The 15,485-nt window shown below is 39.7% G+C and overlaps 1 protein-coding gene across 1 annotated transcript in view; it reads right to left on the bottom strand.

Moving 5' to 3' along the window:
- Window positions 1-3,778: 3,778 nt before the first annotated feature.
- LOC146503309 (uncharacterized) overlaps window positions 3,779-15,485 on the bottom strand; it is an 82,736-nt gene continuing 71,029 nt past the window's right edge. Inside the window, exons 10-14 of the mRNA XM_085131140.1 lie at window positions 11,467-11,580; window positions 11,046-11,092; window positions 8,225-8,401; window positions 5,664-5,814; window positions 3,779-5,581 (exon numbers count right to left, since the gene is read on the bottom strand). Of these exons, the coding sequence (XP_084987266.1) occupies window positions 5,145-5,581; window positions 5,664-5,814; window positions 8,225-8,401; window positions 11,046-11,092; window positions 11,467-11,580 (926 nt within the window). The 3' untranslated portion in view covers window positions 3,779-5,144. The remainder of the gene's footprint in view (window positions 5,582-5,663; window positions 5,815-8,224; window positions 8,402-11,045; window positions 11,093-11,466; window positions 11,581-15,485) is intronic.

Below are 15,485 nucleotides of genomic sequence, written 5' to 3'. Positions count from 1 at the left end.
AAAAAAAGGCTGCAAAAGTACAGGGAAGAATGGGAAAAGGAAAACACCTGGCTGGAAAAGTGCACGATAACACCTATAAAGCGCACTGCACTGTGTGCCGGCGCACTTTTTCCATAGGCGTGCTTCTAATGGTGGGCACATGAAGAACATGAGGGGCGTGAAAGCTCGGGGAACCCTTAACCAATTTTTGTCTACCAGGCCACGGCAGAACCAGATATGGTAAACACTGGTTTGTTTGTTTTTAAACCCTCTGGTTAAGGTTAAAATGGGCATGTGCAGTGAATATCAGCGCTATGTGGCTAGAAGTGTGATAATATAATTTATTTTGTGTAATAAACAACTGCAAGGATAGATGATTACAACAAATAGATGAGTAATACATAAAAGTAATACATAGATGAATAATGATGATGAGTTATGACGCGTAATCATGGGAACAAGTGGGTTTACAAACGGGAGCAAAAGCTGAAATAATGCCTCTGCTGAAGCCAATTGCACTAAATGCACTAAATGTGCACTGTTACAAGAATATTTTTCTTTCTATTGTTTTCTATTAATTTATATAATTTTAAGTTAAGCAGGACAGAGTTCTTTTAAAGAAAGATTTACTTTTATTATCAAAAGTTAAGCATGACAGGCTTCTGTTTAAGAAAGAGACCTGTTTTATTGTGTTAATGTTGTCATTTTGAGCTAAAAATAAATGGCTAACTGATTTTTGTTTCCCATGTGTTGATATCACAAAGAATACGCATCTACTTAAATCAAATTCAAGTCAAATGGTTAAAAAAAATAATTTCACACACAAAAAAAGAGCTAAAAAATTCACCACACTGGGAAGGGTGAAGACAACTGGGTCGCCCGGCCCTGGCCACGAGGTGTCCCTTATTTATTTCTCAGGGAGTTGGCAACCCTACTTCTTAATGAAAGTTACATAATAAGTCAGTATGAAAAACGGCTCAGTGGTTTTTAAGGGTGTGTACCGTATTTGGCCACAAGATGTCCCTGTAAGACAGGAGAGATGCACATTTGAAGTTATCACAGTATATATATATATATAAATAGAGATACTTTCAAGGAACTGGCAAACTGTGTGTGAAAACATTAATGGTATTCCAGCTAAAAATAATTAATCTACAAAGCATTATGCCCCTGTACCAGTCTATGACTATTTTATGTGCACCAGTAGATGCATTAATGCTGCTCTAGTGAGAGTCACTCAGTGTTTAAGCCTTATACTTTCTTGTATTTGTGAAGTTGTCAAACTCTCCTGAATCCCTGTCAGGAATACAAACCCAGGTGCCCTTGGGTCAGTGCATCAGCTGCACATGTGGATGGGCACTAAAATAAATAAATAATAAAAGGGAATATGTTATATTAATTTTAACTACCACATTTTTCTGTATAAATCAACTCTTCTGGAGTTGCTGATTTTCATACATTCTGCCGCACACACACACACACACACACACACACACACACACACACACACACACACACACACACACACACACACACACACACACACACACACATTGCACGCATTAAAAAAACCAAGGCATGCACTAGACAGCTGAACTTTACATCATGTATCTATTTCCTTTCCCTGTTATGTATATTTACTCATTGTGTGTCTGCCTGTGTTTTAAGCTGAAAGCTACCACACAGCATTTCGTTATGTGACTACAAAATGATCATAAAGAATCTTCAACTCCTCTTATTTATCTCATGCTGATATTTGTCGCAGAGTCAGAACGGAGCTGAAAGTGTCAGACCTGGATATGACTGGGGAGTTTAAGACCATTTTAAAGGAATTAGAGAATAACTCTTTTAGTCAGTGTGACTGCATATTTGAATATCAGTCATATTTGTTCCTTTACTTGTTATATTATTTTGTGCCTGGACAGGTCTCTCCTTAGAAAGAGATTTTAATCTCAATGAGACTTTTACCTGGATGAATAAATTATATACAATACCTTTTATTTATAAAAGTATAATCTATCTCTCCAATGTGCTGTAATCACACAGCTCCTTAGAAAAGTAACTTGGATCCATCTGGGAGGGATCAGACCCCGAACGCACCAGAGAGATTAAATTACTACAGTTTAAATTACTGTAACGCTTTATTTGCTGGATTATCCAAACGATCAGGATGACTTCAGCTTATTCAGAGTCCTTTCATATACGGGGAAATCTGAACATATCATCACAGTACTGAAGTCAAAACAGGATCACTTCTAAATCCTTCTACAAAGGTTTGAGCCCCAGGAACATTTCTCAGTGTCTATAATGCTAATAGACCTCTAACTGTGTGTGTGTGTGTTTTAACTTGTATTTTATTTCTCTCGCAAACTTTGCTTTGTTAGGTTTTATTGCTTTACGACAATAATAATTAAATGTACTATATGAAAAAAATGACATTAACATTGAGATGTGGATTGGGCTTCTGTGCTCACAGTTGGCTGTCAACCAGATCACAAGATTTTATCTTTGTCCATGTTAATAGAACCATCCAGCACTGTGAAAGCATATAACAGAACCTAAGGACAAGCATTTAACACCTTCACACTGAGGGGCAGTGACCTCTTGGCTGAATCTGAAGCTTTCTAATCTGCTGGCTGGGCTTTGACATCCTGCTCAGCAGGTGCAGAAAGAGGCTTGTACATATGCACGTATATGTATACGACTACGTTTGTGTGTGTAAACTCTCTTCCCTACATTTCCTCATGACCAGCATGGTTACAGGAAACCATGTTCATTTCCAGCCCACCGCTGTTTGCACAGGTCAGAGGTCACATTTGTCACATCTATATGCACATTAAACGTCTATGCTGTGACCTTGGAGCTGCTTACACAATTTTTCATATTTTAGTAACACACAGCATGCATTACTGTAGCGATTTAAGTCAACATAGACTGTCTGATATCTGCAAAAATGGTTACACTTAACTTCAATCATTGCAGACCCATTAAAACCAGAAACTTTAAGTAAATATTTGCCAGTGTTTCCAGCATTTTAAATACTTTTGACCAGCAGTTTGCACAAACCCACTGCTCTTGAAACTTATTGTTATTATTATTGTTCTGACTGTTGTCAAATTTGTACATGTTTGTTTTGTTTGGTTAGTGCACTGGCCCTTTAAGAGAAAGGCGTGGTCCGTGTGCGGACAGGGGAAGTGTAAGAAAGAATCAGACAATCGACTGAATGTGATCTGTGCTGTGATTTATGCTGTGAAAGGCTGATAAAAAGGCATTCCCTGTGAGTATGCATTATTGTTTGGCACTTCATGTTGATTAAGAGCAGTTAATTAGATGCTGTATTACGCGTGCTAATTTATGGTTCGTAGACAGTTGTTTGGTGTTAGCATTAGCACATTAGCACGCAGCTCCTCAAGTAATTATTTTAATTTCTCACTCATCTACACTGTATTTTGTTGTTACAGTTTCACACCTGCCATATAAAGCAAAGTCTAAACCCACTCTGGCGTCAGTGACTTTTGTGTGGAGGTGTTTAACTCCTGGATAGTAGAAAGTGGTTCTACGAGGCCAGTACAATTATTACTTTTTTCTTTTTCTTTTTGCAGCCACACATTTATTTTTTAGGAAAACTGGGGTCAGTCAGGTGGTCTCCAATATTTTCCAGGCACCGACAGCATCAGAAAGAAAAGGAAACTAGTGAAAGTCATTGTGTATACGGTGACTTACAGACCTAGTCATTGTGCCTGTGCTCCAACATGAAATATCCTCTCATGGGACTCATGATTTATACCTCTCATGATTTATAAACAGAAAGCTTGGTTGTGACGTCTGAAAAATGCATACAGGGAAACAAGGAACTAGACGAACTGATAACTCTTAAACAAATAAGTAATTTAAGACTAATGTTGCTATTCCAAAGCTTAAAAATAAGCTTGGGTGCCTTTTGTTACATATACGGTTATGGTCAAAAGCAGATCTACAGAGACTGAGGCGTTATTATCGACTAGAGCAGCTTTACATTATTCACAGTCCTAAATAATTTATCTTGTCATCTTTAGCTCCTCCCTCTTTATACCAGCTTTCATCTGATTAGCTGCCCCTCAAAAACAGAAGAGCTGAACAGCAGGTGACCATGTTATGGTTGTCTGCTCTTCCTCTCATTATTCAGACCTAAGGAAAAACTGTCTGGAACGGAGGGTTTAGAGCTGTCTGAAGCCTAAGCTTTCGGCTCACAGGGATTATTTTGGACAACTAAACCCTGGTGTTTAATAAAAGGTATAAAAGAGTTGGTAAATGCACTTTTATTACATTCCACATGTGCTGGTTGCTCCAAATGGAAAGTATAAGGGGAAAAACAGGGGACAGTAATACAGTGATACTTCCAGAATGAATCACAGTACAAAAAGGGCATCAATATGTACAATATTATTTATGTACAAAAACAACTATGTTACACACAAGTATGATAGAAACCATACATCTCGGGCAAACTGCAGTATTACATGACAAAACAGGCATCAGTGTATAGTTTTAAAAATGTTCTCAGGCTTGCAAGCCTTTGGTTCAGGAGGATGCACTTTCACTCTAAGCAGAGTGAAATGTTTCCCCTCTCACAAAAACTAATTATATCCAGTCTTTTGTTCACTCTCACACACGCTTACACACAGCCACACACAAAAACAATTGTTAAATAGGCATCTGTTCACTGATCCTTTCTGTCAGAGTTCAGTGGAGGTTTGGACAACAGTCAGATGGCAACACCGAACAGGAAATGTATCGGGACTCAAATGGATGAAGATCCTCTGTTTACTCTTGACAGTTTCACAGGCACTCAAAGGCAAGTCTGTAAGTCTTTAAGTTTTCAGTTTACTGTTGAGTCTTTCAGCTCAACTTTATGCCTGTGCTGCTTTTTCATGGCCGTTAAGAAGGCCCAAAGACGATGGCGACGGCGCTCTTTCGACCCCTCTGCTTAGCAGCCTTTGTTCCTCTGGTGTCTGAGCACAGCAATCTGTGTTTATAAAGGTCAGAGGGTCACCTTTAATTTTTATATCTGCAACATCGACACAGTGCAAGTAACTGGAGACGGGGTCCTGTGAGCAAAAGAGTGCTAAGGACGCAAAGTAAATTGAAAAAACAGCTCCTCGGGGCTTTAAAAGGTCAGCATGGGGTCAGACCTCCAGCTCTTGGTTATCTGCATAGTGGAGGCGGTTCAACTTCTCCCTCTCCTGGTTTGAAATGTCCAGTTTGGCAGCATGTGCTGGCTTTAGTGCTGGGGAAGGGTGTGAAGGGGCCGGGGAGGGCGGTAGGGTCAGTTCAATCTCCTCGTAGCAACGTGAGACGGGGGCGGGGGCTGGAGGGTTTGTGAGAGGGGCGGCAGCGGGCAGCTGGGGCACCGGACGGTCCACGTTTCTGATGAGGTTGACAAACTCCCTCTGGTTGTTGATGCCTTCTTCCTGCGGGACAGCCTGCTGCTTTTTCCGCTTCCGATGGAGGTGGGACAGGATGAAGGCGCAGGAGGCACAGCCACAGACCGTCAGCAGAGCCAAGACTCCCACCAGGATCATGTAGAAGCTCAGGCCCCCGTGTGCGGAGTCAGACATGGCGCCTTCAGGTGCGGAGACGTCAAAGATCAGACCAGAGTTCATCGAGATTTTGTACGTTTAAAGATGCACAAGTATTTGTCTCACCTTGACAGTGGTGACCAGTGCAGGGATTTTTGAGGCTCGTGCACTCGTCACCATAGTTACCATCAGGACAGATGCATGTGTTCCTGCCATCTATTATGTGACACTGCAGGCCTTGTTGACAGGGGTTGGGATTGCACAAGTCCAACACGACCTGAAATATTGGAAAAACAAAACAATAAGACAGTTAAGAGATACATCCACTTCTCTCTAACCTCCAGTGAAGTTTCTGATTGGATCTTTAAAAGATCTCTTCTTACCTCACTTTCAATGCTAAAACTCAAATATTCATTTACAGCCAATGAATTTTTTTAAGTTTTAGCATTTTTAAACTTTTTGGTGTAAAATTTCCTCCTAATAGTGTGACTTCTCCTGTAGCTCAGCAGGGATTGAAAAACAAAAATAAATAAACAACCAAAAATGAACTTGAAAGTTTAAAGACTAAAGACACTGGATATATAAACCTGAATATTTTAGATTTGTTATTTTATATAATTATTTGATTTTCAAGGATCACTTTACAGTTAACAAATTTAGGCATTAAACTTGGAGCTAAGAGGTTTCTATAATATTATAAAAATGTTTATTTACTGTTTGGCTTTTGTTAAAAAGTTTTACTTCTGTGGACTCTTTAATGTACTTCACTTCTGATAAGGCTCGAATGCTCGAATCATGTTTATTCTTGGTATCAATAATAACATCTGATGTTCTGTCTATAGCTTTCAATCCATTTTTTATTCTGTATTTTATTTTTAATTATAAGCTTGTTTTACCTCTGTTCATGATATCATCGCATATTTTATTTATACTCAGGTCCATGTCCATGTATTACTTTTTTTTAAAAGTGATTTTCTGCTTTTGTTTTGTAAAATATCTCCATCCACATGAAAAAGAAAAAGAAAAAGAAACAACATTAGGTTCTATGCAACATAAATGTTGGCCAATCAGAAGGCTACAGACGATAAAACCGCACAGTCTGATGTCAAAACAGAGATAAAAGTAGATAATGTTCTAAATCTAAATCTTCATTTCAGTTGTTGTATGTGTGGACATGAGGCTGAAATCCATAGACTAAAGCTATGTTTACCAAATACCAGTGTATGTGTGGACAGCGCCTCGCCCCAACCAAGTGAACTTGAGATTAGCTGCATAATGCATTTGTGTGTCGTTGACCCAGGGTTTTTGAGTTTATTATATTATTTATAATTTCTAGTCTTTGGGTTTTCGTTAGAGTCATGTCTTATGGTTTGTCTCTGTGTAATCCTTAGTTGCTGTCTCCCCTGTCTGCTATATCCCCGTGTCCAGTCAGTGTCTGTGTCTGCCCTGGTCCCACATCTCTGTTCCCTCTGTTGTAGTGCCTGCATGTGAGTCTGTGTCTTTTGTTCAGTCTGTGTTTTGTGTTTCCTGTTTTACTTTGAAGGTCTCTGTCTTATCTCAGTGTGTTCAGTTTACGCTTCCTTGTCTCGTCAGTTCTGATTTGCCCCAGCTGTGTTTCCCTCCTGTTGTCCATTCCCTGATTGCTCCCTCTATGTATTTAAGCCCTGTGTTTCAGTTTGTCATTGTCGCGATCTACCCTTATCTAGCTGTGTGTTTTGTCTGCCCGCGTACGTTATTTGGAGTCTTACTTTTGTTCAGTTTGAGTTCAGCCTTAAAGCTGTTTGAGTTTACGTTTGTCTCTGGAGTCTGCACTTTGGGTCTTTTCCCTACCTGCACACAGCCGCCACATAACAGGTTGTTACTGTGCTTTTCATTTACCTTTGCAGTACATTCAGCACTGTAAATATTCAGGTTTGTCTTTCTGGAACAGGTTTAAATACATATTTTACCATCGTGTAACATGAACTTCTGATAAAGACTAAATTTTAAAAATCCGAGTTTTTCTAAATCCATCATATCGATTTTTGGATTACTCTTTGGAAATATTCTCTAATGTTATGGACGCTCTCTGTGCACCCACACATCTATTATCTTCCTCTGATCTTTCTGTCATCCTCATTAACTTGCTTTCACCTCTGATAAGTTTCTCACTCTGATTGGCTGCAGAAGGGTCACTGGCATGCATATACAGCTAGAAAAGGTGGAGCACGGAGCTTGCCGGTTGGCATCTCAGTACCTCGTCTCCTGATCCTCGTCAGCACTGGTGATGTCGTTCTGCTGCTTTTGTTTATGGGTTGAGTCATGTTTTTGATTTTGGTTCTGTTATTTTAGGTCATTAATATTAGTTTAGGGGAAAATGGAATCTGATGGCTCCTTGTATGGTTGTTTCATGATCTTCTTCCTCTTTTGTTTCTTTTTGCCAGGTTTTCCATTTTCCTCATTCATGTTTATTCTTTGTAAGTAATCATATTTACATTATTAAAAGTATATTGAATGTGAGCAGCTTTCTGGGCTAGATTATGTTAGGTTCCCTTGAGTCTTTGATTTAGAGATTGTAACATCTAATATTACCTTGTATGCCTGTTTCATCTTTTTTTACTAGAAATTATCTTCACACATTAGTTAAACTAAAAAAAAAAACATTTAGTTTTAATTATTAAAAAAATTATTAAATTAAGTTCTCCAACCTCACAGAAGTTTCCAGAATATCCAGTGGGACAGTTGCAGGTGACTGTTCTTTCAGCCTTCTCCACACACTGCCCTCCGTGCAGACAGGGGGCGCTATCACACAGACGTTGGCGATTTTGGCAGTGTTTTCCAGAGAATCCAGGTGGACACACACATCTGGACCCTGACACCTGGTCCTGTATGGGTCAGAATATACAGTTGTGGTCAGATGTTCACAGCCACTCCTTACTGGCATGACTGTCATGGTAAATTTGTGCTTTTAATGACTTCTTTGAACTGTTCTTTTTCCAGGCTGGAATGATTGTACAGCATCTATCTTTAATGACTTTAAAAACAGGAATTGGGTTTGAATTTAATTCTGGGTTTTCGCTGATACACTCATGCTCAACTATATGCACACAGCCCCATAAAAAAATAGGTTAATTTCACTTAGCAAGTTGTACCTCAACCAGATACTTTCGGCAATCATCAACAGGTTGACCACTCTTCTTGGCAGATTTTATAGAGTTCATTTAAACTGGTTGGTCTCCTGGCACAGACCTGGCTTTTAGGAATGGGAAGGCAATTCCAGGAGCTTAATGTCAGCCTGCTTTATCCAGTCCAAAACCAATTTTGATGTGTGTTTGGGATAATTGTCCTGTTGGAAGACCCAACTGTGTCCAACTTTCAACCATCTAGCTATTGATTTGAGGCGAAGTTAAAGAATTCACAGGTCGTTCTCCCTCTTCATTATTCCATCGACTTTGTCCAATATACCAGCACCACTTGCAGCAGAAGAGCCCCAAAGCATGATGCTACCACCTCCATTCTTCACAGCTGGTACAGTGTTCTTAGATGTAAAAGCCTTCACACCTCAAAAACATATCTTGTGTGGTCAGTCACACGGTTCAACCTTTATCTCACCATATAACTTTTTAAAAGAAAGAATTTGATTTGTGTTAATTTTGGAGCAGGGGCTTATTTCTTGGTTGGCACCCTCTTAATCCACAGTAATGTAAAACTCACTTCACTGTGGACTCCTTAGAGCTTCACTAACTTCCATGGACATTCCCATTGTCGCGAGCAGAGATGGGCAGTAACGTGTTACTGTAATCCGATTACTTTTTTCAAGTAACGAGTAAAGTAAGGGATTACTATTGGAAAAACGGTAATTAGATTACCGTTACTTTCCCGTAGGAACGCTGCGTTACTGCGTTACTAAAAACGTGATTTTTTTGCGAGAATGTCTCATGACAGTGACGTAAGCGAGTGCGACGTTGGTGACAACAGCTGTGTGCAGATCAACAATGGATCATATATCAAGTGCGGAGAGAGTATGAGCGTGCAGCGTTTAAAGCGTGGAAGTACTGACCTTACTTTGAGTTTGATTCCATAAAAAGTGACAAAAACATTAGTGTCCGTTGTGCGTGGGAAGAAAACTTCTTTTTACAGCGAAGAAAACCCCTAAACTTCCAAACAAGCACCGAGTAGCTACGACGTAATGGGAAACTCACAGAGAAACTCGCGGATTCTTCCACTGACCGCTGCACACCTGCACCAGGGCAAACCTCCGCCTACCCCACTCCTGCTTTACAGGTGAAAATAGAGCAAAAGGACCGCTAGTCTTTGACTTTATTTATTTTCTGCTGTGTTTTACTTGCATCTATTTATAAGACTGAGTGTAAACACACAAAACATATTTTATTTTATGAGCTGGAATGTGCAGAAAATAGGTTTAAATATTAAACTAATTTCTTCCAGTCAGAGAATGTTGCAGATAATTAAATTTTTGCTTGATGCATAAAGTTAAAAGATTAAAACTAATAAAACAAGTTTTAAAAAGAGACTTTTCCATTTGATTACATTTTGTATGATGGATTATGTAGAAAAAGTAGAATTGGGCTGAAAGATCTATCACTATCACCTATTCAGGTTGTAAATCGTGTTGTTTAAAAGTAACTAAGTAACTAAGTAATTAATTACTTTTGAAAATAAGTAATCAGTAAAGTAACGGGATTACTTTTTTGGGGAAGTAATCAGTAATTAGTTACTGATTACTTTTTTCAAGTAACTTGGCCAACACTGGTCGCGAGTATTCATCAGTCCAGTGAGTGCTTTTTCTTTTTATGTTGGCTAGTTGTAGTCAATTATGATCAGTAACAAGAAGTTAACAGGCCTCGGTCTTATCCAATTAATTTTCAGTACCACTTATTAAAATATTTAATTGAGTATACATCTTAGCTCTTGTGGATGAGAGAAAGTAGAAAATAAATTCAAACAGTTGTACAATCATTGAATGCAGGAAAAGAACAGTTCAAAAAACCTTAAAAGCCCCAAATTACCATGACAGTCATGCCCATGATGAGTGTATCTAATCGTCTGACCACAACTGTGTGTAATTTATATGAGTGACATGAAGAAATGAAGTGTGGGAAAAGAGCACTGGGGAGGGTTACAGAGGATCTGCGACAGGCAGATTAATATTTAAGAGAACATTTAAGTTAACTTAAAGCACAGCAGCTTCAAAACCTTTTACTGAATAATGTCTGACATACAGGGGCACCTCCAGACTTTTTTTATTGGGGTGGCCATATGGGGGCCACTTAAAATATTGGAGTTGCACATGGTGTGGTGGGGTGGTCCCCCCTTTGTGGCGCCCCTGCTGACATGCCTAAAAGCTCATATTGAATATTATATTATATATCAATATTTTCTTTGAAATACTGAAAAATGATCAAGATAATGTGAATGCTGAGTAGGGAAAAACTTAAGACGAGAACAACGAAGCAGGTGCAGAGACTGTAGGCAAATTAGACAGAGAGAGGCAGGCAGGAGTCTTACCTCACAACGTCCACCATTCAAACACAAACCCTGACAGCTGCTGTTCCCTGCGGGGAAACGAGGAATGCCACATTAATTTCTCCCACAAACACAGAATATCTATGATATCTATAAACGTTGTAATCAAACATGTTCAAAGTGAAGACAGAAGAGACTAAAGTTAGCACAAAGCAACAGGAGAGAACAGCCAAAAGAGACCTTTACATAGTGTTCGTTGCATTTTCAGTGCACTGCAGTGATACGTTGTGAAGGATGATTGATGAAACTGGAGCTGGAGTAAAATGATTTCCAGCCCACAGGGAGTCAGACCTGCTGTTTAACGGCTCTTCATGGTTTACTATCTGTCGCAGGATTGTCTCTTCTCTCTTTACTTATAAAATTATTTTCCTTCGTTACTTTTTTTCCATCCTTGTGCACTTACTGATGTCACAGTTAGGCCCCGTCCATCCAGGAAGGCAGTCACACAGGTAACTTCCGATCAGGTTGCGACAGGAGCGGGCGTGGATGCAGATGCTCGACTCACATTCATTGTTGTCTGAAAAACAAAAAAAACAAAGAATTTAGATTTTGATAAAATACCTCCTTAAAAGTACCCCTCACAGTTTACAGCTTTCAGTGCCTTCTATTGAATTACTAATCAAAAAGTTAGTAAAATTATTAACTTTGATAATATAAAAACATATCTGGGCATATATTATCACTTTTACACAATGGAAGCACAGCCAACATGAGGGGATCAAAAACGGAGCTCACGTGGGAGCAGCAAAAACTGCAGTTCCCCTAATGGCCACTTAAGGCTGATTCCAGATATATAAATATACAACACGTTCTCACTCCCAAAGCGTAACATTTTACGCTAGGTGACAAATCGTCAACATATTACGTTTTCGGCTACCCACCACGTTCCTAAATGACGACCTCGGAAAAATGAGGAAATATGAGAACCGTTTGGACTCAATCTACACATGTTCGCTCTTTTTCTTCAAATCGCTTAGAAACACGCTATTTAACATCATTAAAGTCCTGGTTAACCTCAGGAAAAAGGTTATGGTTAGGGCTAGGGATAAGGTTACGTTTAGGGCTGGAATACAGGGCTGGAACGTCTATTACCGCGGGAGCGTCATTGCACTGGATTTCGGCCATAACCCGCCGCGTACCATAAGAACGCCGAAGGTCTCCTTTCGCGTTCCTCAGGAACGCCGCGGGACGTGACAAAACGTCGGCATGTTACGCCTCAGGAGTGAGAACGGGCTCAAATATATGTTTTATATGCAGTCTATCAGAAACACAAAACACACTAAGACAGTTGATTGGATAAAGGTTAACACAACATTTAAGTAATAAGAAATTAAACATTTGAAGCCCGTTAAGATAAAATCTCATTAAGGTGATGAGGTGAGAAACATTTATATACTTTTAAAGCCCAGATTAGTTTTATTGATCCTTTTGGGGGAAACGTCTTTTTTTAATGTCAGAGGACATGTCTGTGTTTTTTATTCATTTGTATCAATGACTGTAATTCAGTTTCACAATCAGGCTAAGTTACCAACACAAATCATTTTGGGGATTACGCAGAGAGCTGTCTCAGATGGCCCTGGTTTGCACCAGTACTTTTCCCTCAAAACAGAAGGCCAATATTAATAAAAACAAAATTTGAGCGTAACCTTGTTGGAGAACGTACAAACAGCACCGCACTGATTCAGCGAGATAAAACATCACCTAAATCCCTCCATCTAAGCGTCCCATCAAAACCCATCAAATCAAATCCTGCATGTCTCCCACTGAGTTCAAATGATCTTTACCCGCCATTTAAACAGTTCAGTTTTGCACTGGGTGCTCGAACCTGGAAGTGGAGAGGTGCTGGGCAGACCCTACAGTCGAGGGTTGCGTGTCAGCAAAAACCTTGCAGCATCTTATTTGTTTATGCACAGAACTCCCTGCTGCTTTAAGTTTATCACTGCCCATTCCCACCCTCTGTTGTTCTGGGAGTGTTGAAGCCAGGAGCCCTCGAGCGCTTGGCTCCAAAAGGATAGACGGAGGATTAGAAAGAAATGCTCAATGAATAAAGAGGAAGTAGTGAGTCAGTTATAGGTAATCTAAACCATTTACCGTCAGCCAGAGGCCTATTAGGATTTAGGTGGGGGTGTGTGTGTGAATATGGAAAGGCTATCAATGGTAAGAGCCTGAGGATCCATCCTGCTGTGGGAGAAAATGTGGGTGAAGAAATCAGCTGAAACTGATCAGCAAGTGTAATTGACTTTTACTGTTTCAGGTGCTGCTGATGTTCTGCCTATTGGCTCAGGCTATAAAGAGTTTTATAACACGTGTCCAAACACTGTGTGTGTGTGTGTGTGGGCACGTGTGTGTGTTGTACTGTGAGCCATTGGCCCGTGATGTGGAACTATGGAGGATCATCAAGTGTCAGAGTGACATATCGCTGTAACACCGAGGAGTAGGAGAGGCTGTCATCCTGAAATATGTCTTAGTTTTTACTTCATCACCCCAAAGCCCAGCATGTGTATATACACTGTGTGTGTGTGCGTGTGTGTTTGACCTGAGCCCATACAATACTCCCTCTGCTGTAGTATCTAATACAACAACCCTCTGGGTGCAGGCTTGTCAATATGAGCAAATGCAGCCCAAAGAGACGTGACGGTGCATTAAGAGACTACTGATTCTCAGGCAGCATGGGTTGATGGGAAAATTAACATGCTGCTGGCTTTTCTGCCTCTTTAATTTGCGCTTTAAATTCATATTTAGCTTCAAGTGGAACACAAGCGTTCCCAGCTTTTTAAAACAAGCTCAGATTGAATTTGTTCTCAGAGGATTCTTGTTTAAACTCCTATGAATAGTTTCCTTTGAAAATAAGGATCTCTGATCAGTTGTCTTGTTAGTAGGGATGGGTATCGTTTAGGTTTTATCCGGTGCCATCATGGCACCGGATACCGGTACCCATCCCTACTTGTTAGTAACACTTTTCCCAAATAGCTTGTAGATCCTGATCCCAAACGAAACATATCCGTGCAGGTTAATTCCCAGTTATGGCAGCTTGTCTTGAGATGTACAGATTTAGCATTAGCAGACATCATCTCTGCACCCTAAAGAATAAAAATACACTTTAACACTTGCATTGCAGTCCTGAACCTTTTAAAATATTAGATTTTAATTTTTTTAAGGCGACGATGTCAAAATGTCAAATACACATATAGTACTGTGCAGAAGTCTCAATCCACCCCTCATTTCTTTATATTTTTTGAGCCAAGGTGCCAGACCAAAAGTTCTTAAAGATCTTCCAACTATTTCAACACTTTTTTCACTTGTACTTGATCATCATAAGGGAAAAAAACAGGGACAAAAGGCTGAGGTATGCCAAATTACCCAAGAAATGGATGGAAAAATCAGTGGCAGCAGGTCTGAAAAATCTGAATTTGAAATTTGTGGTTCAAATTGTCATCAGTATGTACGGAGGAGGTCTGGATAGAGGCACAACAGTGAGTGTCTTCAGCCATCCCATAGTTTGGGACTGCATTTCAGCCAGTAGTGTTGGCAATCGCCATGGTATACCATCCAAAAAGCTTCTGATTATCAGCAGCTTCATTTTTCGGCATGACAATGATCCCAAACACCCTGCACATGCAGTAAAAGACTGAAAAAACACAATCGTACACTATCAGTCCCCTGAGCCCAGACCTTCAGCAGTACTTGAGCAGTTTGGGATCATCTTGACAGAAAACAGAACAAAAGGCAGCCAACATCCAAAGAAGAGCTTTGTCCTTCAAGAAGCCTGGAAAACTAGTCCTGAAGACTATTCAAAGAAATGACAAGAAAGCTTGGCTAAAGCCTAGATTATATTCTACTGAGACCTGACGGCCGAGTTCCTGTTACCCTTCTTTTGTCATGTGTAGTTGGTGCATTATAATATAAATTGTTGTGGACAAGTCGGAGGTTTCAAAACAAATATGCAGCCATGTGGATGTTCACATCTGAGTATTTACTATCTAATGACGAGATTTATGTCACTGGGACTACAGATACTATATTTCTATTTATATTTGTACATGCATTGAAATCACACCTTTCATTTAGTCCATCATTTTGCTCAGATGATCCCAAAAAAAAATAACCAGCTGAAAGCTCCAGAACAGTCAAGACTATTTTCTCTTTTGTGAAGTCAACAACACTTCGGTTCACAGAGAAAAAACACTTAAAGTACTCAGAAAAATGGAAACCGAGTCTCCGCATATATGAAACAACAGAGCAGGTGCCCATGAGCAGATACTAACTGGACCTTGTGCCATTAACCTGGTCATTATTTTCACGAACTGTGATCAGTTTGAGTAAAAGAAATTCAACAAAAATGTGATATAATCCAACTAAAGTCAATAAACACTAACATGATTTACTATTTGTTCTATTACTCTTTTATTTATCCACTACTAT

This window comes from Neolamprologus multifasciatus, chromosome 14, assembly GCF_963576455.1.
Source record: "Neolamprologus multifasciatus chromosome 14, fNeoMul1.2, whole genome shotgun sequence".
Lineage (NCBI taxonomy): Eukaryota > Metazoa > Chordata > Actinopteri > Cichliformes > Cichlidae > Neolamprologus > Neolamprologus multifasciatus.
Note: the sequence above shows the minus strand (reverse complement) of the source record. Positions and strands in the feature narration are given on the sequence as shown.